This window comes from Ambystoma mexicanum, chromosome 10 (genome assembly GCF_040938575.1).
Source record: "Ambystoma mexicanum isolate Mex_15411 chromosome 10, UKY_AmexF1_1, whole genome shotgun sequence".
Taxonomy (NCBI): Eukaryota; Metazoa; Chordata; class Amphibia; order Caudata; family Ambystomatidae; genus Ambystoma; species Ambystoma mexicanum.
Window position 1 is genome coordinate 321,823,078 of NC_090932.1, and position 27,298 is coordinate 321,850,375.

The 27,298-nt window shown below is 45.4% G+C and overlaps 1 protein-coding gene across 1 annotated transcript in view; it reads left to right on the plus strand.

Moving 5' to 3' along the window:
- The window catches only part of LOC138493169 (disintegrin and metalloproteinase domain-containing protein 9-like), a 4,098,706-nt gene that overhangs the window by 3,480,889 nt on the left and 590,519 nt on the right, over window positions 1–27,298 (plus strand). Inside the window, exon 18 of the mRNA XM_069620352.1 lies at window positions 21,721–21,865. Within this exon, the coding sequence (XP_069476453.1) occupies window positions 21,721–21,865 (145 nt within the window). The remainder of the gene's footprint in view (window positions 1–21,720; window positions 21,866–27,298) is intronic.

The following is a 27,298-nucleotide window of genomic DNA, read 5'->3' on the forward strand; positions in this document are numbered from 1 at the left end:
TCAGTGCTTGGGAGCACAGGGTGGGTGATGTGAGGTCATCCGCACACTCAGCAACCAGGTCTAGGATGATGTGGGGTGGAAACCTGTACCTGCCATAGACCTTGTCATCAGGCATCTCAAAAAGGCTGGTCCTGCAGTGTCCCATGACCACTGCCGCGAGGAACGGTACATTCATTGTAGCGGTATGAGCTTGTTTGTTGTTTGTGCGCAATTTGTGCTGCGCGGCAGTGCTTACGCCAGCTTTCTCCTGGCGTACGTGTTTCCGGTTTAGCGTGTTTTTTGTGGTGCGCGGGTTTCCCCGGTTCGATTCCATGAATATGTGTTGTTAGCGCGCATGTGGGCGTTGCGAGGATTTCGCAGCGGTACTTCCCCCGTAAAATATTGTTCCCCATTCCCCGTGATCCGCCCCCTTTTTTGGTGTGTGCGCTGGGCGGTGTGCGCTTTCACTGGGAGTCTCGCGACAGCCTTCGGGATGTTGCAATGACGTGTGCGCCACATGTGGATTCGGTGCAGGTCACAGGTAAACCACGTGGATCGCCTTCCATGAATCGCCAAACGGGCACTTGCGCGGCTTTCGCACAGGTGCGCTGCGATTTTCACGCTTGCGCCCCCGTTTTCGGCGCACATTAATTCCATGAATTACCCTCATTATAGGGCTTTGCAATTCATTGGTTGATGAGGTCCTTCAATAGATTGTCTATCTTTCTCAAAACTGACCTCAAATAACTCAAAAGTGTCCAGGCCACCACTGGTGGAAATATATTATCGATAGATAACATATTTAATAGTGCAGGTCTACATTGCGAGAAGGACACATTTCAAAGTAAAGAGGCAAATAGTACTCTGTTGTATTGATGAATAGAGTGGGCAACTGAATGGGCCAGGTTCCCAAAAATGGTGCAAGTAAAAAAAGTGCAGAAGATGCGCTTTTTCCTTGCATCCGTTTAACAAATGCACAGATCACCTTATTCACAAGGGTGACCTGCACATTCCTTGGGGGCTGTGCAGGAGTGCAAAAGATGCACCGTCCAGACACAAATGTATGACATAATTCTAGCAATCATGTGGCTGCTGTGAGCACATTTAACAGTGACTGGCCCTTCTTAAAAGACCAGTCATTGGTTAACAAAAAAAAGAAAAGCATTTATATCTCTTAGGGGATAGAAACTATGGTATCCAGTGATAATATTTTGATGAAAATGCACCCTCCAGACAATCAAACACTTTCCCCAAATATTCTAGAATTGGAGGTAATCTATATTTATAAAAGTGAAAATGTCTGGGTTTGGGGCTGGGTTTGTGGCTTGGGGAAGCGATGTTCCTCATACAATTCTACACTGTTTCACCAATCTGCATCATATGTTGCACATCTACCTGTTAGGACCCTCCAGACAATGCTGGCTACAATACATTTGGACACCCTACCCTGTTCCCCGGATTTCAGCAAAATCAAAATTTGTTTATGGGTTTGTGGCTTGGCGAAGCATTGTTCCTTATGCAATTACACGCCGTTTCACCAATCTGCACCAAATTTTACATAGTTGCCTGTTAGAACCCTCCGGACATTACTGGCTACATGACATTTGGACACCCCACCATGTTCCCCGGATTTCAGCAACACTCTAAATTGGTTTGTGGGTTTGTGGCTTGGCAAACCGTTGTTGCTTATACAATTCCACACTGTTTCACCAATATGCCCCACATTTTGCATAGTTACCTGTTAGGACCCTCCGGATATTACTGGCTCCATAACATTTGGACACCCCACCCCTTTCCATTGATTTCAGCACCTTCACTCATGAGACGGTGCCTGAAATCGGCGAAACATCAATGTGGCCTTAGAAGGACCGGTCCTCAACCCTAGAATGCACGGTTTCTGGGACTTTTGCACCACAATGCACCACAACAAACTGCACTACACGCCATGGTGAGGCAACAGCTGGGGAGAGAACACAGTAGATCCAGGTTATGCAGCAGCACACCATCTCTCGCCTCCCCCCAACGTCTGCTCCGGGGTATGTCAGCCCGCCACACATGCCGATTCTCAGTGCAGTTTACTTCAGAGTGCAAAAGCGATAAGCAAATCGGAACAGCAACCTACAGGATCATTGATTTTCAACAATTGCTAAGAGTGTTGTCATATCTGTCCATAGAACCCGTTCAGAGAACGCATACTTTTTGTTTGCTAGTGATATATAATTATACCCCTCCTAGAATATTTGGAGAAAGAAGTTTAGGAGTCAGGAAAATAAAGTTGTCTACCTGGCGACTTTTTCAAAGCAAGATTATCACATGGAGCCATTTAACTGCTGCTTGCATACATAAAGTAAAATGCATGCAGTGTCAAAAATGACCCTGTCATGCTTTGCTCACACCTCTATGCCTGCCCCCAAATGGAATGTGTCTCCTTTCTGAACATTTCAAGGTGCATCCAATGTGTGAATTCAGGGTGTGCTTTGAAATGTGCAGAAATTCCCTCTTATTTGCACTAATACAGGGAAAGGGCATCTGAATGTGCACATCTCTGATGGAGCGCACGTTTTGTTTTAGTCATCTCCTCACTTGCACCAAAAGAAGTATGGGTGAATGGTGTCAGGTTGGCATAATGAGATACAGACAACAGATTCAATATAACGAAAATACTTTTATTAACTTGAATGTCATGATGGTGTAAGGCCTAACTTGCCCTATGCTAAGGTGGGATTTCCCTACCTAACAAAACTAAGGTTAGTCTGGCAGTTAGTTTACCTTAATAGTCTGTCTGTGTCTAAAACCTGTGCTTGCCCTCACAACTAACATCAAAACAATGTGTATGGATGTCAATCATAAATTAAACAGTGTTCTAAAAGTAAAGTTCTGAGCTATTTCAAGCTCAAGCTTAGTCTTCAGCTTCTCCTCCTTAAATGTCAAAATCTTCACCATAATGTTCAAGTCACATTCTCTTGGTTTCAGGGTTATACAGTTCCACACCTTTTCAAATGTCAGGATACCCTTCTCCAAGTTCAATACTGTTTTTGGCTGCAAGTCCCAGGGTTCCCTTTCCATGTCAAATGTCAAAAGATATCACAAAATGAAGTATCTTAAAGCTTTGTCTTTTAGCTCAGTTCCAACAATTCTTTACAGCTCAGGACTCCCTTCCTTAAGCCTTATATGCATCACTAGTAGTCTTCCTCTTGACACAATAACAGATTTCCTTGTTAGCATATAGGGGTTCTCTGTTCTTGGCAGTTGTCGGACCACACTGTCCACCCATTACAGGTCACACAACCATGAGCCTTGAGTTCTCTTTATAGCAGGTCATTTAGGGGTTCTCTGGTCTTAGCGCAGTTGTTGGACCACATGATCCACCCATTACAGGTCACGCAACCAGGAATCTTGAGTTCCCTCTGAGCAATTGAAATATTCATTAAACAAGTGGTTTCTCAAAGACAGCTTCACAGCCAAACAGTTTCTCAGACTTGTTTTCAACTCTGCAGTTAGAGTTCTTCATTCATTTTTAGTTTCCTGTTTCCTTTCAGTAAATGATTAAACATCAGCTTAATATTAGCAGGGTTGCTTTTTTCTTTCAGTTTGTTATATAAGATTAGCACATTTGCTGGTTTCATTCATTTCACCATTCAATATTAGCAGTTTTGCTGTTTTTCATTCAATTCGGTACTTAACATTAGCAGTTTTGCTGGTTTCATTCAATTCGGTATTCAATATTAGCAATATTAGCAGTTCATGCTTTTTCATTCAATTTGGAATTCAATATTAGCATGTTATGCTTTTTCACGCTAGTTGCCTTTCGCTCCTTCATTTACCTTCGCTGTTCCACTTGTAATGCCAGTATTTATTCCCTCTGCGATGTTTGCAACCTGTGTAGCCTGCCTGGAGCGCCCCAGTCTCTGGGTAGGTTCCCCAGCCTCACCGTCTTCCTCCGGCAGTCCTCTCTGGCCCTTGCTTCAGCTTCTTCAAGCCCCGCTCAAGTAGGGACAGGAGTTTGGTCAGTGTTGGCGAGCTCATTGCCTATGCAAGGGCGGGTGCAGTGTTCTTGGCATTTGTGTCTCGCTGCATCTCCTTTTGGTCCCACTTCATACGGGAGGCTTCCTGCACCAGTTTCATCTCGGGTCCCACCATGGCTGCCTCCGGATTCCCTGGGTTTCATAACAATCTCCATCCAGGTTCCCCAGATCTCTCTCTCTCATACTCCTGCCTGTCTCAGCACCTGTTTATACACCTGTGGTCCTTCAGTGGGCGGCAGGTGTATTCCATCGCTCAGTTTTGCTTGACGCTGATTTAGAGGCCATGCCTGACTTCATACCTTTCATGCATCTTCTTCGTCCCAGTGTCTAAGTGGTGAAAGTGAATGGTGTTCATTACTCTTAGTTGCTTCTTCTTTGTCTCAGTCCCAGAGTGGGGAGAGGGTGTGGTGTTCATTATTCTTAGCTGTCTCTTCCTCGTCTCAGTAACAGAGTGGGGAGAGTATGTCCCTAGAGAGGACAAAATTGGAGTTGATCTACAAAAACCCATAAAGGTCGGGGGAGGGCTAGATTGGTTGACATTAGGATAAGGGGGAAACTGTGTCTCAACTGAAGGCATCTCACTCGCAATCCCAAAGGAACCTCAACCCAGGTGATCCCAGGTGATCCTCCCTCGCTTGTACACCGCCAGGGTCAGGATCCAAAAGCAATGGCCTTTCCCTGGCCACCTGCATAGAAGATCTCAGGGGCGTAGGAGTGAGAATACCCTCGGCATATCAAAGAGAAACCTCGAAACCTTGCATATATGTCTCACATAGCTATTGTCCATTGTGCACCCAATAGTTGTGCTCCACATTCATTTTCCCGTTTTTCCTGACTACTGGCTACTCTTTACGTATAGATATTATTAATTTGTGTAATGACAAGAGAGTATGGCTGCAGATGTCCGACTTCATCAGAAAATTGACTATGGGAGGTTTGATAGGGAACTCCTCTAGGAAAGACTTATAAGCTCTTATAACAGAGCATATATATACCAAAGGTCCCATCCAGATCAAGTAGTTTAGTGTATTGCAGCAAACTGACCACGAAGGAATAGGTTCTTCATGCTTACTAGTCCTTGGGGGGCATTACATGGTTGCCGGTCCAGGAAAATTGACAGTAGAATTGCCGGTATTTCCGGTACCAGCAATTTTTCTGGACTGACAAAACACACCTTTGCCGGTGGGTGGGCGCACTGATCTACCTCCAGCCAAGAGCTGAAGGTAAATCAGGCCCCTACCAGCCAATACATGTCACAATTACCGACACCGGTGTTACCAGTGCCGGTAATTTTAGCAATCCCCTCCATGGAGTCCTAGAGTCCTATGGGACTCTATGGAATAGGGATTTACCGCTGTTGCTGGCACCAGGAATATTCCGTAACACCAGGATATTAGGCACTGGTAACCGTAGGGTCAGTTTCCCAGTGTCCCACCAGAATTACCAGCGGGATACCTGAAAACTTGTAATGAAACCTTTATAAAAGCAGGATGAAAGTTACAGGGAGGTCTTTGATATTCTGTAAGAAAACTTGTGAAGAAAAGAATGTCCCAGACTTAAAGGAACAGTGCGCTCCAAAATATTATTTGCTTAAAAGATGGCCCATAATCAAAAATATATATAAAAAGTATTTTTAAACAAAGTTCCTATGTAAAGTTTTGAGCAAATTACGCTCAAACTCAAAAATTACAAGCACTAGCAGGCATCCATTTTGTGAAATGGATGAGCCTCCTGTGCTTGTGTTGAGCTCTGCCCTTGCGGCACTAATGAAGCAAAAGTCAGCCAGCTGTAATAAACAAAAGCTACCAGCAGGTGGCTTTTGCTTCATTGCTGCCGGAGAGCAGAGAATGCAGGCAGGAAGGCTGCATGTGGGTAAGTGCATATTATTATGTTTTCTTACATCACAGCAATTATAAATACAGCCTAGTTGTATTTATGATTGCTGTGGTTTTCTTTATAAGTTTCCTGGGAAACTTAGAAAGAAAACCACAGCAATTATAAACTGTGTTGTATTTATGACTGCGACGGCTTTCGCTTTGAGCCTCTAGGGCTCCCCCGGCTCGGGGGATCCCAGGAGACTCAAAGCTGAAGCCACTGCAATCATTGATACAACGTTGTTGTATTTATGATTTCTGTGGTTTTCTAACCACACAATCATAAATAGAACAATGTTGTATTTATAATTGCTGCTTCTTTGCTTGTAGGCAAATTGCAGGCAATTATGAATACTTCGCCGGCATCCTGCCGAGTTTTCATAATTGCTGCGACTTCCTTTTCTAGTTTCTCACACGGGAAACTAGAAAAGAAAGAGGCAACAATTATGAAAACTCTGCGGCAGACGGTGAAGCATTTATAATTGCTCTGACTTTCATTTTAAGGTTCATCTCTGCTCTGGCTGCAGTAAGCAAAAGCTCTCAGTAGGGGTCTTTTGCTTCGTGATTAGTGCCGCCAGGGCAGAGCTTAGCATGAACAGAGGAGGCTGCTTGAAATGACAAAATGGATGCTCCCATGTAAACACTTTGAGCCTCGTTTGCTCAAAAGTTTACATAGGAATTTTCTATAAAAAGATGTTTAATATATGTTTTTGATTATTGCCCATTTTTAGAGCAAATAATATTTTTGAGCGCACTATTCCTTTAAGCACTTATGTAGTCTCCAGTAAGCTCAGATTTTAACATCCACAGTGTCTATGTCAGTGATAAATCTCTGCAGAGTTTTGATTAGCGTGCGGCAAGGCCATTGGCGTATTGGGTATTGTAGTGTTTCTTCCAATAGAATGTGGGTGGGAACTGCAACCGAGAAAACCAGTGGTAAGCTTATTGGGCTTGCGCTGCCAGATAATACAACCCTGTATCACAAACTCCCAGCCTACCCCTGTCCAGTGGGTAAGTAAAGACTTCTGATTTCATCAGGTGTACTGTCCCAAATCAGCTTACTGAGCAATCTACAAACTTTTATTAAGAAGGAGGATGGCAATTTAATAGGAATGTTGACAAACAGATAAAGTAGCTAAGGTAGTATTTCCATGCATATTATAGAAACTTTGCCCAACATAGAAATTATCAGGGTACCTCATCTGCTTATTTTCAGCACTTGATGTCGGAAATTCCTCCATGCGATTGAGTGCTAACAGTTGCTGCAACGTAATCCGTAAGAGGGAAAACTAAGGCTTGCTCAAAATGACCATCAGGCCATAGATCCATCGAAACAACGTAACTTCAATTGATCCATATTTTAAAGCTTAATTCTTTATGTATATCATAATATTTTCAGCATATAATAACACTACGAATCTGAAACCATATGTGTTTAGACCGCTGTGCTCCAGTCTCTTCTCAAGAGTGCACGCCAAGAGCTGCATCAAAATTACAAATGAGAGGAGATAGAGGGCAGTCCTGGCTTGTTCCACTAAATTACGGAAACTGATCAGACAGCCTACCACTAGCAGAACTCTGTGAGTTTGCCTTGTTATACCAACATGCTCTCATTTCTATGAAGGCTTCCCCTGTTGCTGTCTTGCGTAACACTCAAAAAAGGAACAGACATTCTTGGGAGTCATACGCCGTCTGTATATCTAATAATATGAGGGCTGCAGATAACACCAGGGATATATGTTGAAGGATCATGAATAACGTTCAGAGATGATGCTGCATGGCATGCCCTAGAATAAATACGGATTGATTTGGCAGGACTATATCAGGAATGTGTGGTTGTGACCTTCTACCAAGTTTTTTTTCTAAAATGTTATTGTCCACATTGAGCATGGACACAGACCTATAAAAAGCACATGATTTGCTATCCACCCCATGCTTGAATATGAATTTTGTTTGATTCTTGAGTAGTTCTTGGAAATTCTGCCGGCTAGAAAGAGGTTTGGAGCAGGCAAAGCAGGTTGGTTGAAACGTTATAAGAAAAGTGTTGTTAAAACTGAGTACTCAAGCAATCTAGCCCTGGTGATTTTCCGGTTGCTAGGTCTTGTTTTCATCTGGTATTTCGTCTGTATCAATGGGCCTCTCTAGCCACTTTCTACACCTGTGTTCCAGTCATAACATAGCTATGTTGTCTAAGTAATTGTGAAATTCTCTGCCCGTAATGCTATCACTTTGGAGGTATATAAACCAATCCTGACAGTATGCCTTGAAACAATCTCTATTTAATACAGGTTCTCTACCAGAGTCCTGTCAGTGTGCCTAAGAGTGTTCATTGGGCAGTGCTTGAACACATGTTTAAGAAGCCGCAAGAAAATCCTCCCCTGTCTGTTAGACTCCTCATATTTTCTGAGGTCTATCCTCCTATAAATAAATGTGATCTCACAATTTGGTAATTCCTCAATTCTATCTTTAGATATCATTGGCTACATTATTTGAATGTGCCCAATCATCGAGAGTTTCTAGTTCCATTAAATCAATCTCTAGTTTTCCCAATTCGTCCCTGACAGATTTCATGATCTCATGTGCTTTTGAAATGCAAAACCGCTGAGTGTAAGCTTTAAATGTCTCACAAACCAGGTGGAAAGCAGCTACAGATGTTTAGTTGTGCTAAAACAATTCCATGTTCTCGTTTCTAAGTTAAGTAGAGAATTGGGAGTTGTGCACTGAGACACTCTGGAACCTCCAAGGTGGCTGTGAATCAGCAGCACCTTCTAGGCACATATCAGTGAAGTGAGTGTCAGTAAAGAGTCTATGTATAATTAGTTGCACAAAAAATGTCAATGTCTGACCTATTGTCTTTACACACCATTCTTTTTATGACCTGCAATACCTCTGAATTCCGTTCTGTCCTTACAGCACAGAATGTTATCATCCACCATGTGCTTTTTTAATATGTATTGACATTTATTTTCGTGCAACTGATTACACATGCTAGATCATTTTGCTTAAATGTTATTTAAATGATGTTATATTACCTTTATTTTGTATGTTCTGTTGCTGTTCTGTAGCCACGGCTACATTGCTTGTTGCATGGTTGTTTTGTCCTCACTTGTACACATAAATTGTTATTTGTGCCAACAATTGCCATGTACTCCGCTATTTTGTTGCATTTAATTATGTTTGCTGTTATACGTTTTTGATATGGGACTTCATTTGATGTGTATATATTTATGATAGTAATACTACGTAGTAACACACATTTCTCCGGCATTGGATCATTCATAGATTCACATGCTTGAATATTCCCTGCCGTTAGACTGGGAATCCTAAATAATTTAAATAATTGTATACTTAATTAAACTTTTCTCTATATGGGAATACTACACAGCAAGCCCCATAGGGCCTGTGTAGCCCATCACATGTGCAGTCCCTCCACGTCCTTTGGTCCTTTTAGACTCTAACCAATGAGGTGGCAGGGCTTTAGCTCCACCCCAGGCAGCTATCTTCAGATTTTTCACTGTGGTCTGTCTGAACTGGGGAATCCTCTTGAGGTCTCTGCTCTTTTTTCACTTTCATCTTTCTAAACCTATTTTTTTATTGTACCTAAAGGTAGTCTCTCATTTCTGGGATTGTGCCTTCACTGGCCCTAGTGTTCCTGGACTCAGGTCACTTTTCTTTCCCACCTAAAATGTCAGGTTTTTGGCTGCCTTACTGTTACCTCATGACAGAGCCAGAAATGCACACTCTCAAGGAGAAAACCTCCCTCTCCAGGGACTGCAGCAAATGTAGCAAGAGGGTGGTTTTTATTAGAGACCCTCATAAATATTGTATTTATTGCCTCTACCCTCATGAAATACAGTCCTGCAAAATTTGCCAGACCTTCTACAAAAAGACTGGAGGACAGGCATAGAAGATTCGTGCTATATTTGGAAAGCAGGCAAATATCTTTTTATGAGGAATCTTAAAAAACTGCACCTTTCACATCAACCTGACAGACTGAGAAGCAAGCTCCAAAGAGGAGAGCTTCATCAGTGGACAGGACACAATCTCCACCTCCCAAGGTGAAGAAAAACAGTGAAAAAAACACTGTCGGGTCAGAGAAAGCCTGCAAAGCCCTGTAGAAGGGGCATCATCACACGAAAGTTAAAGAATTCATATATTCCTCTTCATCTGCGGAACGATTGTCCACTGGGCCGCCGTCAATGGCTAAACCTTTACAGCTGTCCACGAGCGGTCTCGCTCTGTCCAAAACACCTGGCCCGTCGACAGACAAATCATCGTCAACCATAAAAAACATCACTTTGTCGTTGATGGCCTCATCGTTGAAAGAGTCGTCAATGAAACATTCCTCCACTAAACATTCGTCCACAAAGCATTCGTCCACGACGAGGACATTGTCGTCGATGGAGACTCCGGTGATGGACAGCGCCAAACAGCAAAAAATGGCCCAGTCAATTGGCACTCCATCGTTCCAAGGCGGCGGACATCGTGGACAAGCCTCCTATATAGTCATTTCACCCAGAGAAGGAGCTAGTTGCCCTGGAATCACAAACTCCACAGCTAGGGAGCTTATAGGGAGCCGCACAGCTGTCCCCAATTACAGAAATGGCAGAATTGCCAGACCTCATTCTGCAGGAGGAATATTCAGAGGGGGGGAAGCTACAAGCAGCGAAGCCTAAAGAACATAGCCCACACTGGCAACCAGTCATGGAAGACACCCGGATCCCTTCGACCTGGCCCTAATGGAATCCATGCACAGAATGATAGAGGAATTTATGAGGAGACAAAGAGTTAGGCTACTTACTGCTCTGCCAAGTCAAGGAGAAGGTAGTCTGTCAAGGCCCCCACTCAATGTCCTTCACCGTCTGTCAGCAGTCACCAGAGGCAGCAATCACTGTCAGCAGTCACCAGAGGCAGCGATCGCAATATAGTGAGTTTCCCAGACCGCAAAGACGGAGGCATTCCCCCTCCCCACCATGGTCCTCACCACAAAGGACCTGAGAGCCCAGAGCACCATCTATAATCATAGTCTCTGAATGGAATGAAGATCCTGTGGACGAACCAATGGAGTTTTCTGACACTGACATACATAGGGATGAGCTGGAATAGGGTGAGTTGCCGTGAGATAAGCCCGACACAGAACCAGACGATTGGGACTCCGTTGTCATTGAGAAGCAGAAGAAACATGACTCTGCGGGGGTGCTTTCCCCCCGGATGATATAGTAGCGTTTCACTCCACTATTGCCAAATCTGCAGAGATTTTAAAAATCCAAGTGGCTTTGGAAGAGAAGACATCAGTCCTCTGTGAACATAGGGACAAAAGACGCCAGACAATAACCACAATCCTGATCCTGGATACACTTTGGGAAGTACATGAGAACATTTTGGCGACCCCACTTTCCACACCGGCGTTGCTGGCAAGCCCCCAACTCAGCTCCTTTGTGCCTAAGAGGCCACCCAAAGCCAGACTACGTGGTGACGGTTGCGGCGAGAAAGAGACTACAGAATTCAGCCTCCCCACTCACAGTCTGACCTGGCAAGGAGGGATGCAAACTAGAGGCAATGGGTCAAAAAGTTTCAGCAGCTGCCTCATTGGCTGTAAGGGCTGGTAACGCTTAGGCTATGATGGCCAGGTTAGATAGGGAACTGTGGCTCAGAATGCCGTGACTGGTTAAACACCTACCAGCTGAGTTTCAGGAGGAGGCTAAATCCGTAGTCACTGTTGGTGAGAGTGACTCAGACCATATGATAAATACATAGGTGGATGTCGCCCATTCCAGGTTTAAACAAATGGCACATGGCACAGTCTTGCGATGTCAAGCCTTGATGAAGGCCACTAGCTTTAGACCAGTGGTACAGGCACACATTTTAGACATGCCTTTTGACAGCTAGAAACTCTTTGGGAAAAAGATTGATGACCATCAGCTCCCTCAGAGACAAAGATGAGGAGTGCCATCCTTTTCGCTCTTTTCGAGGCTCCAGTTCTAGATACAGAGCGTACGGCAGGTCTTTTCAAGGACAGATGTCATTGTCAGGCTCCTATCAAACAGTGGGCAGGTACATCAGAGCTCCACGAGATACCAAACCCAAAGAGGAAAAAAGGGGATCCGGCCAGGACAGAGCCCAGTCCAAGACAAATTGACACCAGGACGCGTAGCCCGGTGGGAGGATGCATAACCCAACACCTGCAACACTTGCACACTATCACTTCAGAGAGGTGGGTGTCACAGGTGGTAGAAAGGGGCCACACCAAAGTCTCCATACAGCGACTTCCATCGCAATCTCCTCAATAAAAGAACACGCGGATCGGGGTTGAAAACCCGTGAAGGAAATTCGCGGGAGAAAAGATTGAAGATTATTTTTCCGAGAAATAACCTTCAGTCTTTTCTCCCCTGAACATTTCTTCTTTAACAGTGGAGTAATCCAAGCTTCCTTGATGTAATCCGGGACTAACCCTTCCTGGAAGGAGCGTTTAATAAAACATGTGACTCGTATCGCAATGGTGGTGAAATATTCCTTAAAATATGAGGCTGGAAAGATATCACCCTCACATGATGTGGGTTTCATTTTAGCAACCATTGTTGACACTTCGTGAACTGTAACATGCTTGAACACGAAAGCATCAATCCCACTGTCCTCCTTAGAGCTGTAGGCTTTACATCTCAGTTATCAGTTTAATGGTATCCACCACAGAGTGTAATTTGCTTTCTGACTTTGAGAACATTCAGACATGTAATTGCTAATTTTGCTATAGCCGGTGTAGAGGAGGAGCCAAGTACCCCCACTCCACCTACCCCGCCTACATTACCTGAGAAGTATGAACCAAAGTATGTGACGTATACTACACCAATCAGAAAGCAAGAAGAAGAAAAGCAACGACTCTGTGAAGTACCCATAAGAATACCTATACCTAAGAGAATATGAGAAGTAATGTACCCATTAAGAAAACCATACCTACACCAAAGAAAATATGATGGCCATTTGAATGCGATTCCTGATGAAACAAAGAAACTGAATGACCAGGATGAATTGTGACGTCATACAAGACTGAATCGACTCCATATAGAAGATAACCAGACCAGAAAAGCAGACGATTTAGGAAGAACAAAGAAGTACTAAGGATAAGTGACATCTTGGGATCAAGATAAAGAGATATGTCATAAGCATGATGAACATACTTAGTTAGTTTAAACGTGCACAGATGCCATGAAACGCAAGCAGCAAAGCAATCATGAAGCTAGCCAAATGCTTATAGTAAATAGATCGCGGCAAGCGCGAATATATATATATATATATATATATATATATATATATATATATATATATATATATATATATATATATATATATATATATATATCATAGATACATATGTATTGAATAAAGAGTGAATGTTCCACTACGTATATGAGGAAGGCCTCAAATTCAGTGTGCAAGTTACAAAAGCAAGTGAATTAAACAGAATATATTTCAGCTAAGGAGTTGGATGAGCCAAGAGAGCCAAGGTCTTATCAGAACTAGAATTGGCTGACATTAGATAAAATTAACGTGAAAGAACAGAAGCTCCTGTTCAAGGACGTTCATAGTGGCCATTTTGAAGGGAGGTCTTAGTTGCCCCACCTGATGTTACATATTCAATTATTTCTCTCTATTACTCTATACAGATATTACACCTATACTTAGTAGTTCACTAAGAGCCAATGCTGCTTCCAGTTAGGTTTTAGAAGTTTGCCACGAAGGATGACATTGGTAATGACACAGGTCAGCACGTCAGCTATGACCAGTTTAGGGTTGAAGAACTCAGCTTTTTTATGAAATGATTGAGAGTTGAGTATCGAGCTATTGCTGATGTTCATTGTACTCCCTGTTTTAGTTACTTGCATTAAAACAAACAAACTTTTTGCCAAGCTATTTGTGTCGTCTGAATTATTGATGTTCACCGGTAAGATAGCTATAGCCGGTAAGATAGCTCAGTGGGTTGAGCCCTCGCTGCTGCAATGTGTGTGTGATCTTCAGGTTGCAGGTTTGAATCCCAGCAAGGCCAACTCAGCCTTTCATCCTTCTGAGGTTGATGAGTACCAACACAGGTTGGGTGGTATTGTATGTATATTTGATCTATATAAAGCGCTTAAGTGCTATATAATAACACATCATTATCATTTGGCCTTGGACCTCTGCTTGCATTAACAGTAATTTGGTAATATGGGCCTATACACACTGGGCCTCATTACGACTCAGGCGGTAAGGGTTTTACGACGGCGTAAACAGCGCCGACCCTTACCGCCTGAGTACGAGGTCCCTTAGCGCCATGGCGGATTTAACACCTGCTTTTAGCAGGTGTTAAAATCCATGGCGCTAAGGGACCATGGAGTTAATTACGCCACCGTAATTTACGGTGGCGTAATTAACGCCTTCCCCACTCCCATTATGCCCTATGGGGCAAAAATGGGAATGGGGAAGGGTAAATGGGGATTGGGGACTTATCGCCCCGCCAAGGTCGGAATGGGGCGGTAAGTCCGCCAACCACCATGGCGTAAACGTAGTTTACGCCATGGTGGTAAAGTCACGGCCCAGGCGGTAACTTACCGCCTGGGTCGTAATGAGGCCCACTGATATTAACGATACATATGGTGATCCATTCTTGTATGAAATGTATATCACATTACAGTGATATCGTATCCATATTTCAAATGGATTGTGTCCTCCCGCGCATTCCTCATCTTTTGATATCTCCAATATCCAGCTTCAGCTGCTTCAGAAAAGAATTTTAGTAGAGGGCGCTGTGCGTGGATGCGGATGACTCGATGTCCGTCGAGGGCCTTTGTCTTGAGGATGATGTCACTGAAGGTATATTTAGCATGCACAGCGCCCATTGGCTTCAGTTCTGTTTTGCCGAGTAAGCTTTGACTTTGTGAACTATGGCACGCTTCAGGTATTTCTTCAAAAAATATCCAAAAATGTCTTAGTCTTCGACTCCAACAACCCCGAAGACCAGGTTTAAAAAATGCCAAGACTGCGACGCCAAGATGTTGCTGACAGACCCACATTGAGTATGCTTGCGGTGTCTCGGTGTGGAGCACAAGACCTCTGCTTGTCAAAAGTGTCAGTCGATGACCGGAAAAGCTCTGAAGGAGAGTAAAGGGAAATTGGCGGTAGGTAGACTCCCCAAAAAATCCCATTCGACTACCCCGTTGAAAAAACTTTCTTCCGACAAAGCGAGAGACGACTCTCCTCAATGGAAGAGGACTAAAAGGTCCAGGTTACGGAGTGGCTACCACCAATCCTCGTCGTCTTCGAGGAAATCGAAGAAAATGCATCACAAATGGCCTACTTAGTCATGCTCGTCCGACTCCTCCCCAGAGAGGACTATATCTTGCTCCACTTAAACCTCTACTAAGGCTGAATGGAAATTATTCAGGCAGGAAATGCTCAAATTTTCGAGAGCCAGAAACCCTTGAAGCAATTAGGCCATACTCCTACTGCACCTTCTTAAGCTAGTAAGGAAAGGGCTTATGTCAAATCCTGCGTGCTCTTGAGCTCGGGACGAGGCCAGATTCCCACCGAGAGCAGTCGAGGCCTCAAAACAATGAAAAGTCATTGAGGAATCCTTCGAGCCATCGAAGTCCATCACGGACAAAGTCCAAGGACAAGTCGACGTCGAAGTCATCTACGCCATCTACGCCAGTGGCGACGTCAATGCCATCGATGCCATAAGTGCCTTCGACGTCTAAGACGTCTTCATCAAAGACATTGACGACTCCATCAGCATCTGGCTCAAAACCTTCGAAGGCATTGACACCTTTGCCAGTTATTCAGAAAACCTTCGCCCCTTTGCATAGGAAGGATTTCTTTAAGTCACTCACTTCCATTTATTAGGACAATGAACCATCCGATGACAATGATTCACCCTTTGGATTGCAGTATGGGACTCCAAATGTCCCCGATAGCTTTATATCAGAAGAATCTAGGTTACGGGACCTCTGTGAAAATGTACAGACGGCCAGTGGAGTGGCAACTTCACCAGAGTTGGATTTTGGTAAGCCAGAACTAGATGAGCACACAGATGCCTCTTACAGACAATTAATGACCAAGGTAGTTAAGTATGCAGGATGGAGTAGGCCTACCCTCCCATTCGAACAGGATGCCCTCACAGATATCCTGGACAAAGGTCCTCAAAGAGATCCTATCCTACCCTTTCAAGTCACTCTACAGAAGAGAGTAACTGCTAATTGGAAAGCACCAGAATCAAGTCCGGCAGACAATACAAATTTGACAAAATAATGTCGGCTGTCAAGTAGTGAACCAGCTACTTGTCAAAACATCCAACCCCAGAAAGTCTGGTGGTGCAAGCAGCAACCGCTACCACCAAGCAGGCTGACTATTTGACCATCCAACCAGATCGGGATGATAAATGTATAGACACTTGGTCAAGGAAAGTCTTTTCTGCCGGGAGCATGACTCTCAAGTCTGCCAACTCAACATGTGCCCTTGCAAACTTTACCTTCACCCTATGGGACTGTGTATCCATGGCGGCTGAACATATTCCTGAAGGGGAGGAAAGAGACAGCTTCTTGGCCATTGTAAAAGATAACAAAGAGGTAATGTGTGAGTCTCTTCAGTGGGGTTTGGATTCTACTGACCGCATCAGTAGAGCCATGGTGGCAAGCACCGTGATACGCAGGTTTGCGTGGTTAAGGAAGTCTGGATTTGCACCGGACATGCAGTCTAGACTCCTTAATATGCCTTTTGACGGGTCTCATCTTTTCGGCAGCAAGGCTGACGAAAGCCTTGAGAAGCTGCAGACCTCGAAGGCGGCAGCTAAGTTTCTACTTGCCACTATTAGGCAGCCTCAGCCTTTTCACTCCAGTGGACAGTCTTAGAGGGGTAGATCCTTTTGCTAGTCCTCCTCAGTTGGAAGAGCGAGAGGAATGGCTGGTCAAAGTGGCCAAAGAAGATTCCCTCGTGGTTGTCAAGGAAGAGGTGCAAAGCCCTCCCAAGCAGCGGCATCTTTACAATCAGTCACCTCAAACACCCCAGTGGGAGGCAGACTGTCTCAGCATCTGAAAGCATGGCGGGGTATTACTTCAGATGCTTGGGCATTACAAACCATAGCCCAAGGTTACGGCCTCCCCTTCATTCAGAGACCTCAGAATCATCCACCGGGTAGCCATTTGTTAGAGGTTCCAGATCTGTTCCTTGTGCAGGACATTTTGACCCTGCTAGAGAAAGGTGCTATAGAGCCAGTACCTGTAACGGAGAGGAACAAAGGATGGTATTCTCCATATTTCCTGATCCCCCAAGAAGGATAGAGGACTGAAACCCAGCTTCGACTTGAGATACCTGAAGAAGTTCCTCAGCAAGGACAAGTTCTAGATGGCCACGCATTCTACGATCCTTCAGGCCCTCCAGCTGCTGGACTGGAGGCGTCATTGGACCTTCAGGATGCTTTATGTTCATGTGCCAATCCATCTCAAGCATAGAAAGTACCTGAGGTTCGCCTTTGGCAGTCCTCATTATCAGTTTCGAGTTCTGCCTTTCGGGCTGACCTCCGCCCCAAGGGTTTTCATCAAACTAATGGCAGTGGTGGCAGCGAGTCTCAGGAGAGGGGGGACTCACGTCTACCCATACCTGGACGATTGGCTGATCGGGACGCGTTCTCCCAAACAGGTCCTGGATCACCTCAGCGTGACTTTCCACTCTCTCCACAGACTGGGCTTCTCCCTCAATTACAAGAAGTCCCTCATGATAGTATCTCAAAAGCTCCAGTTGATTGGGCAGTACTGGATACATCTTTGGGAAAGATCTTGTCACCCGAGGTGAGGGCTCAAGACATTCTGCAAATGGTCACCAAATTTCAGAGTGCCCAGCGTCTCCCGGCCTTCGACTTCTTGGGGTTGGTCAGCCTCATGGCATCCTGCATTTTCCTGGTGCCAGATGCAGCAGGAGATCCCTTAAATGGGCTCTCAGGACACAATGGTCTCAATTTTCAGGTTCCAAACAGCATCGCACAGGATCTTCTGTGATGCAGCTCCGGTTCTGGGCAATTCAAGAAGGAATCTGCCTTTTTCGGCAGTTCGCCTAGCCAGAGAGGAGAACACGGTAGCGGACTCTCTGAGCAGGCAGCGCACAGTCTCCCACGAGTGGGAACTAGCTCATGAAGTCCTTCAAGAGATCTTTGCCCTTTGGGGAACCCCTCAGGTGGATCTGTTTGTGACCAGTGTCAACCGGAAGTGCAAACTGTACTGCTCCAGGGAACTTCCCCCAAGACTAGCTCTCAGGGACACGTTCGTAGTGGACTGGGAGTTCCCACTTCTGTACGTGTTTCCTCCAGTCCCCGTCATTCCTCACGTGATCAGGAGGTTGAGAAAGTTCTGGAAATCCATGATCCTAATTGCCCGAGATTGGGCCAGGAAGACGTGGTATCTGGATCTTCTGGACATGTCCATCTACCCTCCAATACGTCTTCCACAAAGAGAGGGCCTTCTCTCGCGAGAGGAGGGTCGGGTTCTCCATCCAAAGGTAAAGAAAGTCAGCCTTCATGCATGGTTTCTGAGAGGCTGAAGTATAAGAATTGCGACCTCCCGGATGATGTAATGGAGATTTTGCTTTCGGCCAGAAGGCCAGCAACGAAGTCTTTGTACTGCTGCCGTTGGAACAAATTCTGCAGCTGGTGCAGGGATAAGAATGTGGTCCCTTTATGATGCAAAACACCAGAGGTGTTATCTTTTCTGCTGTTCTTTGCCAATCTGGGGGTCCAGGTTGGAACCAGAAAAGGTTATTTGGCGGTGCTTTCCATCTTCAAACGCTCGTCTGAAGAAGCGTCATATTTTAAAATACCTTTGGTGATACCATTTTTAAAGGGTCGCACTAATGTGTTCCCTCCATCTCCTTTTCAGGTTCCGGTTTGGGACCTTAATCTTGTTTTACAATTTCTCATGTGTGCACCATTTGAACCGCTTCATTCATGTCCTTAAGACTACTAACATTCAAAACCATCTTGTTGGTAGCGCTAACATCAGCCCGTAGGGTGAGTGAGTTGCAGGCACTATCTTCTAAACCACCTTTTTACGGCCTTTCATAAGGACAAGGTTGTCCTTAAGAGTCAAACCTTCATTACTACCTATGGTCGTATCAGATTTTCATTTGGGACAAAAGATAGTATTACCTACGTTCTACCCACCACCTCATCCTGGCAAGGAAGAGGAAAGGCTTCACAAACTCGACCCACGAAGGGCTCTGAGTTTCTACATTTCAAGGATGTCAAAGTTTCGTCTGGATGACCAACTGTTTATAGGATATACTGGTCATAGGTTGGGACAGGCTGTAACCAAACAGACCTTGTCCAGATGGATTATTTTAGCTATTACCAAAAGCTATAGGCCGTCCGGGAAAGATCCCACAGAAGGCTCGAGAGCCCATTCCACTAGGGGCATGGCTACTTCTTCTGCTCTGCAAAGAGGTGTTCCTATAAAAAACATTTGTGAAGCAGCCACTTGGTCTACAATTCACACTTTTACAAAGCATTACTGCCTTGATTCCACCTTAAGTTAGGATGGAAGCTTTGGGAAGGCAGTTCTTCATTCCGTTCATGACAACCTTTGATTACAAAATTCTTACTCCTGCCTCCAAAGTAAACATTGTTTTGGGAGTCTATCAAAAGATGAGGAATACGTGGGAGGACACAATCCATTCGAAGAACAAGTTACTTACCCCTGTTAACGTTCTTTCGACTGGATGTCCTTCCCAGGTATTCCTCATCGCCACTCCCAGCCTATCCCGTAGTAGAATTTCCATGTTATTGCACCTTACGCTTCTTCAGAGTCCAGTATGGTCTAATCCGCGTAAATGTAGGTAGTTCTACTTAAGAATGACACCAAAAAAGAGAACAGAAGCCAACAGGCGCTGCACGTGCTATATATACTTTCAGTGACATCATCCTCGAGACGGAGCCCCTCGAGAGACATCGAGTCGAACGCATCGAAACACAGTGCCCTCTGCCTAAAAATAATTCCGAAGCAGCTGAAGCTGGATATTGGAGATATCAAAAGATGAGGAATACGTGGGAGGAACATCCAGTCGAAAGAACGTTACCAGGTCTAAGTAACTTGTTCTTTTCGCAGTGTACTTAGGAACAATGCTATGTGATGCCACTTTCTGTTTTGTCAAGGGGTGAAAGGTCATGTTCCATCGCTACCTGTGATGTCACTTCAGGGTGGGGTCAAATGACATCACTTCCTGTGTTGTCATCAGAGGCCAAGGGTCATGCGATGTCACTTCCGCTACCCCTGTTGTCCCTGCTCTTAAAAGTGCTATACAAATGAAACCCATTGTTACTAGGTAAATGCTGTATCTCGACCTCTGAATGTAATTTACTTGAGCGTTGTAACATTATAATAAGGAAATTAGTTACAAGAATTTGCTTCAATCAAGTACTGGCTTAAAATAGACTGCTTTTATTGCTTGGATTTAAATTTTGAATGTGATAGATTTACACGTTTTATTTTTCTGCCCTTTTTATAAGATAGCAGAGGTTTATAGCTCCTGTGTTAAAGAACTTAAATGTAGTCAACTACATTGCAGACATTTAGAGTTTAAATGGAAACTGTGGACTTGTACATTATTTTTAGTCTCAAACAATTTTGAAATGATGCTTTTAGATTGAAATAATGGTTAACACATTTTTTTACGAAGGTTCTTTCCAAAATATGACTATGTCCCTTTGTGATACTATGATATTGGGCCTCATTATAACTCTGCCGGTCTGGAATTAACGTGACAGTGATTCTGTTTAACGGCACGTTTTCCAAACGTTAGAGTACCAAAAACAGCTGATATTACTGTCACCAGCATTACCAGTCCTCTAATACTGGCAATCCCTCCATGGAGTCCTTGGAATGGGGATTTGGTGTCATTCCTGCCACCTGTAATATGTTGGTAATTCCAGCATATCAGGCAGTGGGTATGGTAATACCGTTTGCCAGTATCCTGCCGGAATTAACAGTGGGATACCGGCAAAATAATAATAATGGCCCATTGTGTTTGTGTATTTCTTGTATAGTTTGATTAATTGTATTTGAATAAAGTAATTGAAAAGGAAAGTAAAGTGTGGAAGGCAGGTTGTCTGGCTACACAGTTTGCAATTTTGGAGGTTTCCGAACACATATGCGCTCACTGCATCTTTAGTTGTGTATCAGCATAAAATATTGTATACAAGTAAATGACGGTGTGCAGTTCTTTTAAATGTCACTGGGTGGCAGTGTCACTTTAATGTACTCTGAATGTAACGAGGATCAGGGGATGCTTGGCTTATCTCTAGTTGTTTTTTTTTTTCACAAAGGCACTCAAGCCTGCCAGAGCCAGGCATTTAGCTCCAACCAGGCTTGAGCCGGCTCTGGTTCCCCCACTTACGCACTGGGGCAACCCTTGTGCTGCTGCACATATACATTAAAGGAATATGTTTTTAAACTACGGCAATTGTTGCCTTGGTGCTAGCACTGTGCAAAATTGCACTTGCACTGGTGCAAGGTATGTGTAATACGACCCCAGATAGTTATATATGTGTTGTGTTACTGTTGCAGTCTTCTTGTTTAGTCATACATACCATGTAGCAGGAAGCAGTGTACTCCTAGTGTTTGTCAGCTTGTATATGTTTTTCTATTAATCGTTTATTTTTCTTGCTACTGTTCTGTGCCATTTCTGAGAATACACTGGTCCAGAAATCCAAAGAGTGCTGTAAAATACATATTATGTGTGAGTAACTTTTTCTTTTGCTCTAAAAGGGTGTTTTCTAGTAACACATTGCTAGAAATATAAACAACTTTGTGTACGTACTTATCATTTTTCAGGTGTGCAACAGCAATAAAAATTGCCATTGTGATAAGGACTGGGCTCCTCCAAATTGTGCTGAGGATGGATTTGGTGGAAGCATTGACAGTGGGCCATTAGATAAAGATTCATTTATTAGTTACAGATCTTCAGATTACATGTCATGTAAGTACAAAGCGAAAATATAAGTTTCATATGAAATCTTCATGCAATTTACTGTATTTTGGATTTTCTCTTATGCCAGGAAGAAGGCTGCATTTTCTATTATAGTCTTGGTCTGCGCTTTTCAGTGGTCACATCATTTACCAAGGAGGGAGTCCCCTTCTATTTCGCGTACAAGTTTTAAAGGGATTTTCTCAGTCAAAAATCCGAAAAACCTAGGACCCAGATTTAAAGTGTGGAGTAGGGCTAGGTATAAGAAATGATAATAGCCAAAAGGTGGATTTCGCCTAGGTACTGTATGATTGACTTTTTATTTAGAGGTGGAGATCAAACGTGTAAAGCATACATTTTCGTACATAAAACAGTCACAAAGACATGTTTACCTTCCTTGTAAAATGATGCCCATATGCAGAGACAAACCTATGCATTAAACACGTCCTCTACTAAGAATAACACAAGCTGCAGTGGTTATTTAAGATAAAAATGATTTTTTATCACGGAGTGGATGAGTTACACTTGCATGTTAGCAGTCCTCTCCATGCTATTCTAATACTTTTGTGAGTGGTTGCAAGTTATACATTGAAATCCTAGAAGACCCAGTTGAATGTATTGCCTTTCTCCTGCAGATTCCTCATCTCAGAGATATCTTCATCCATCTCTGCTGCTCGGAAAATCTTCGACAGAGGGCGTAGTGGACCTCGACGCAGCCGTCAATCCGTCTTGCTCAGTGCTCGACCATCGGCTCCGGACGTGACGTTGGGCATTGTATATATACCACCTCACTACGCCCCATACCTCAGTTCCTTTTTTCCACACACTCGACACGCTGCTCTGAGGAACAATTGTTATCGAATCTTTGACTGAGTTTTGACGTATTTTCATCAGATTAGGATTTTCTCGACCGCGAGATGTCCGCGCCTCAGATTTTGGGTCTTAAAAGGTGCACGGACTGCCACTCTCAAATGTCAGTGACCGACCCCCATGACATATGCGTGTGCTGCCTCGATACAGGTCACCACACTGAGGGGTGCGCGTTGTGTGCCAAGATGAACCCGAAGTTGGTGCGTGAGCAGGCAGCCAAAGACGCGTTAGGCCGACCAACGTCGAAATCTCCTGCGTAGTCAGTTGTACGGTCCTCTGAGGCTGAGACTGAGGGTCCAACCCCCGAAAAGAAAAAAAGAAACATCACCATAAGACGAAGAAGCAGTCCCACTCTAGGAGCCACTCTTCTTTGTCCTCGTCTCATAAGAATAAATGGCACCACCGGCACCAACGAGATTCCGATTCTTCATCGAAAAGAGGTAAGCCTTCGGCTGGGCCGACCACTCAGCAGAAGTGGGACGAGTTTAAAAGCCAGATGCTGGCTATGTTCCAAACACGCGGCTGCAGGTGCAAATGCGCCCCCCAAGCTGCAGGCCTCGGTGGTACTCCTGACTCCACGCAAGCCCCAGTGTCGACGTCATCAATGTCAGGAAAGTCTTCAGGCATGACGCTGAGAAAGGCACCTAAACCTTTGATGCCAGGGTCTTTCCGCGAGCCGCAGGGTTCGGGCATTTTTCTGACGTTTTTCCAATGCCTCTTTGCTGTCCAAACCCCGTTTGATGCTGACAGTCGTCCCATCGATATCGAGGGATAAGCCCTTTGCGCCAAGCTTTCGTCCCACTCTAACAGAACAATTTCTTTGGTTCTATGGCATCCATCTTCAGAGCCGATGGTGGAGATGACCAAGGGGAAGCCGATCCCGTGTATACAGGGACGGGGGACATCGACTATTTCGACGACCAGGCAGATCTCTTGGCATTGGCACAAGGTTTCCACGACGCCAGCGGGCTGGACACATCCCCAGATGTGGAATTACAGCAGTACCAGCCTTACGCCCACATCCATGCCGAATATCAGGCACTAGTGGATAGGGTGGTTGATACTTTAGGGCTGAATGCTGCGGCAGTGCTAGCCCACGGACAGACATCCTGGATGAGTGTCCAGTTACTGAGAGACATATGACACTGAACCCGGCAATCACCGATCCAGTAGCCTCTTTATGGCAACATCCCTGCTCCATTCCTCCGGTCAGCTCCACTATGATGGGGAAGTACAGGCCAGCAAGAGGAGACCTGACATTTTTTGTCTTCTCACCCTTCCCCAGAAGGTCTTGTCGTGCAGGCATCCACAGTTTCCACCAGAGCGGCCTCCTCTATGTCAAATCTGCCTTCTAAAAGGGAAAGTAAGAGGATTGATGCAATGGCAAAAAAAAGTGTTTACATTTGGCAGCATGGCCTTGAAGGCCACTAACGTAGCCTGTGGATTTGCTAAATACTCTTCCGGCCCCTCAGGGGGAGATGTGAGATGGCTTTGTACAGCTGGTGGAAGATGGGAAAGAGGTGGCCAGGCAGTCGCTGCAAACAGGCCTGGACGTGGCCGACTGCATAGGCTATTCAATGGGATCGGCTGTATCATTGAGGAGACAGGACTACCTACGATCTTCAGGCTTTTCATCAAATGTCCAGAACAGATTGCTGGACATTCCTTTTCGGCCACAAGGCCAACGACTCCCTAGAAAAATTTAAGGAGTCTAAGATCGCTGCAGAAACGCTGGGCTTAGCTGCAAAGCCGGCTAAGCCTGCCTTCAGCTTTTCCTCTAGGGGGAGGGGTTTCAGGCGTTATGTACCCTATGGAAGTGCAGCTCCCGCAAGCCGGGCAGGGGCAGAAGCGTGTATTCGTGCTCCCGAAGGGGAAGGTGGGATTTCAGTGGCCAGCAAGCAGTGGCGGGGCGGCTCTGCCCTCTAAGCCTATTTGATTTTCCCCTCCTACGACTTACCGGTTGGTGGACGGCTGTCAGAACATTGACACCAATGGCAGGAGGTTACCTCTGACAGCTGGGCCATGGAGTTGTGCTGCTGGGCTATTGTCTGCCCTTCTTAAGGAAACCACCAGACAGACACCCACCTCCTCCAAGCCAACCGGGACAGGAGCTCCGGGAAGAAGTGCGAGCCCTGTTGTTGAAGGGTCCCGTGGAAGAGGTACCGCCCGAGCAGAAAGGATCGGACTGGTATTCACGCTATTCCTGGTACCCAAAAAGGGAGGAGGTCTCCGTCCCATTCTGGACTTCAAGGCCTTTAACAAGTTCCTGAGGAAGGACAAATTCAAAACGGTGACGTTGAGATTCTCCACGCTCTTGAATTGCAGGACTGGTTGGTGTTAATAGACCTACAGGACGCTTATTTACATGTGCCGATTCATGGCAAGCACAGGAAGTTCTTGAGGTTCCTCATAGAGGACAAGCACTATCAGTTCAAAGTGCTTCCTTTTGGGTTGACCTCTAAAGGGTCTTCACCAAGCTCATGGCAGTAGTCGCGGCTCACCTCAGAAGATCTGGTGTCCACGTATTCCTGTACCTGGACAACTGGCTGATCCGAGGGAAGTCGGCGGAGCAGATTTAATCCCATATGGAGGACACCTGCTACCTACTCCAAAGGCTAGGCTTCTTCCTAAATTTGAAGAAGTCCCATGTGACACCAACCCAGAGGCTCCAGTTCATCGGGGCAGTCCTAGACACCCGGATAGGGAAGGCCTTGTCCCCCAAGGAGCGAGCCAACAGCATTGTGCAGATGGTGAACCTGTTCTGGAACCACGCCGCCTTACCAGCAGCTTCCTTCCTCTGCCTCTTAGGCCTCATGGTACCCTGTATTTTTCTAGTGCCAGAGGCTAGGCTGCACATGAGATCACTACAATGGCTCCTACAAAGTCAGTCGTCCCAGTACCTCGGAACCCTCACGGATTTCCTCATGGTGTCCAGGTCAGTGGCCGACAACCTTGGTTGGTGGGCCAACAGCAGCAATCTCATGGTGGGGGAACGCTTCTGGCCTCCGTGGCCTCAGGCCCGAGTGGTCACGGATGCGTCTCTGAATGGTTGAAGCGCTCACTGTGAGGACTTGCAGGTGAACGGCCTTTGGTCAGCAATGAAAGCCAGGTGGCACATCAACAGGCAGGAGTTGCGAGCCATCAGGTTGGCCCTGAGGGCTTGCGCCTCGTCTCTGATGTCTTGATTCTGACGGACAAAACGGTGGCCATGCACTACCTGAACAAGCAAGGTCGTGTGCGCTCCCACCCCCTTTGCAGAGAGGCGATGCAGTTGATGGAGAACTAGATCTCGGTCTCTGCAGTTCATCTGGCGGGGACAGAGAACGGTTTCACTCATGCTCTGAGCTGGCAGAGCATAGTCTCACACGAGTGGGAAGTTTACCATTAAGTCCTAGAGGAGGTCTTCTCTCGCTGGGGTACCCCATCAGTGGACATGTTTGCCACAGTGTCCAACAGGAAATGCAGACAGTTTTGCTTGAGGGAAATTCCCAGTGAACAGTGTGCTAGGGTACGCGTTTCTGGTGGATTGGACCTACCCTGTCCACTGTGCCTTCCCTCCAATTGCCATCATCCCCTGGGTTCTGAGGAGGTTTAAGAGGTTCCGAGCAACCATGATCTTGATCGCCCCAGACTGGATGAGGAAGACGTGGTACCCAAACCTTCTGGATCTGCCCACCTCTCCGGTTGCCTCATCAACCGGATCTCCTGACCCAGTCGGAAGGTCGGGTACTTCACCGAACCAGGAATCCCTCAACCTACATGCGTGGCTCTTGAGAGGATGAGGTATGATGACTAGGACCTCTCTGAGGAGGTACTCAAGCTATTACTGGCTGCACGCAGACTGTCTATGAGATCCCTGTATGCGTGTAGGTGGAGAAGATTTGAGGAGTAGTGCAGGGAACGCGAGATTTACCCTATCTCTTGCCCCACCACTACAGTGATGGAGTTCGTTCTGTCCCTGGCCTTGGCAGGCTTTCATCTTACCACAGTCAAAGGATATTTCGTGGCCTTGTCTGTGTTCAAGGGGTCTCCGGATCAAGGTTAATTTTTTACGATCCTGGTTATGGGCCAATTCCTGAAAAAGGCCTTTTGTAAAGGTTTCCGCTGACTCCCTTTGTTGTCCCAGATGGGGATCTAAAACTGGTTTTAACTTTCTTGATGGCGGCTCCCTTTGAGCCCATGCACTCATGTTCTTTGCGACTGCTCACTCTGAAAACAGCCTTCCTGGTTGCGATTACGTCCGCTAGGCCGGTCAGCAAATTGCAGGCCCTCTATTGCAAACCCCTGTTTTGTGGGTCTTTCTTGAGAAGGTCTCGCTTAAAGTAAGACTGGGGTTTCTGAAGAAAGTGGTACCTCAGTTCCACCTGTCAGAGGCCATAGACCTACCGGTCTTTTACCCTCCACTGCACCCTTCTAAGGAAGAGGAGCGCTTCCATCGATTGGATCCCAAGAGGGCCCCAACTTTTTACTTTCTCAGGACATCAGAGTTTCGTGTATCTGATCAGCTCTTTGTGTCCTGTTCTCTGGCTGGAAAAGGCCTGGCTGTAACCAAACAAAAGCTACCCCGGGGATTAT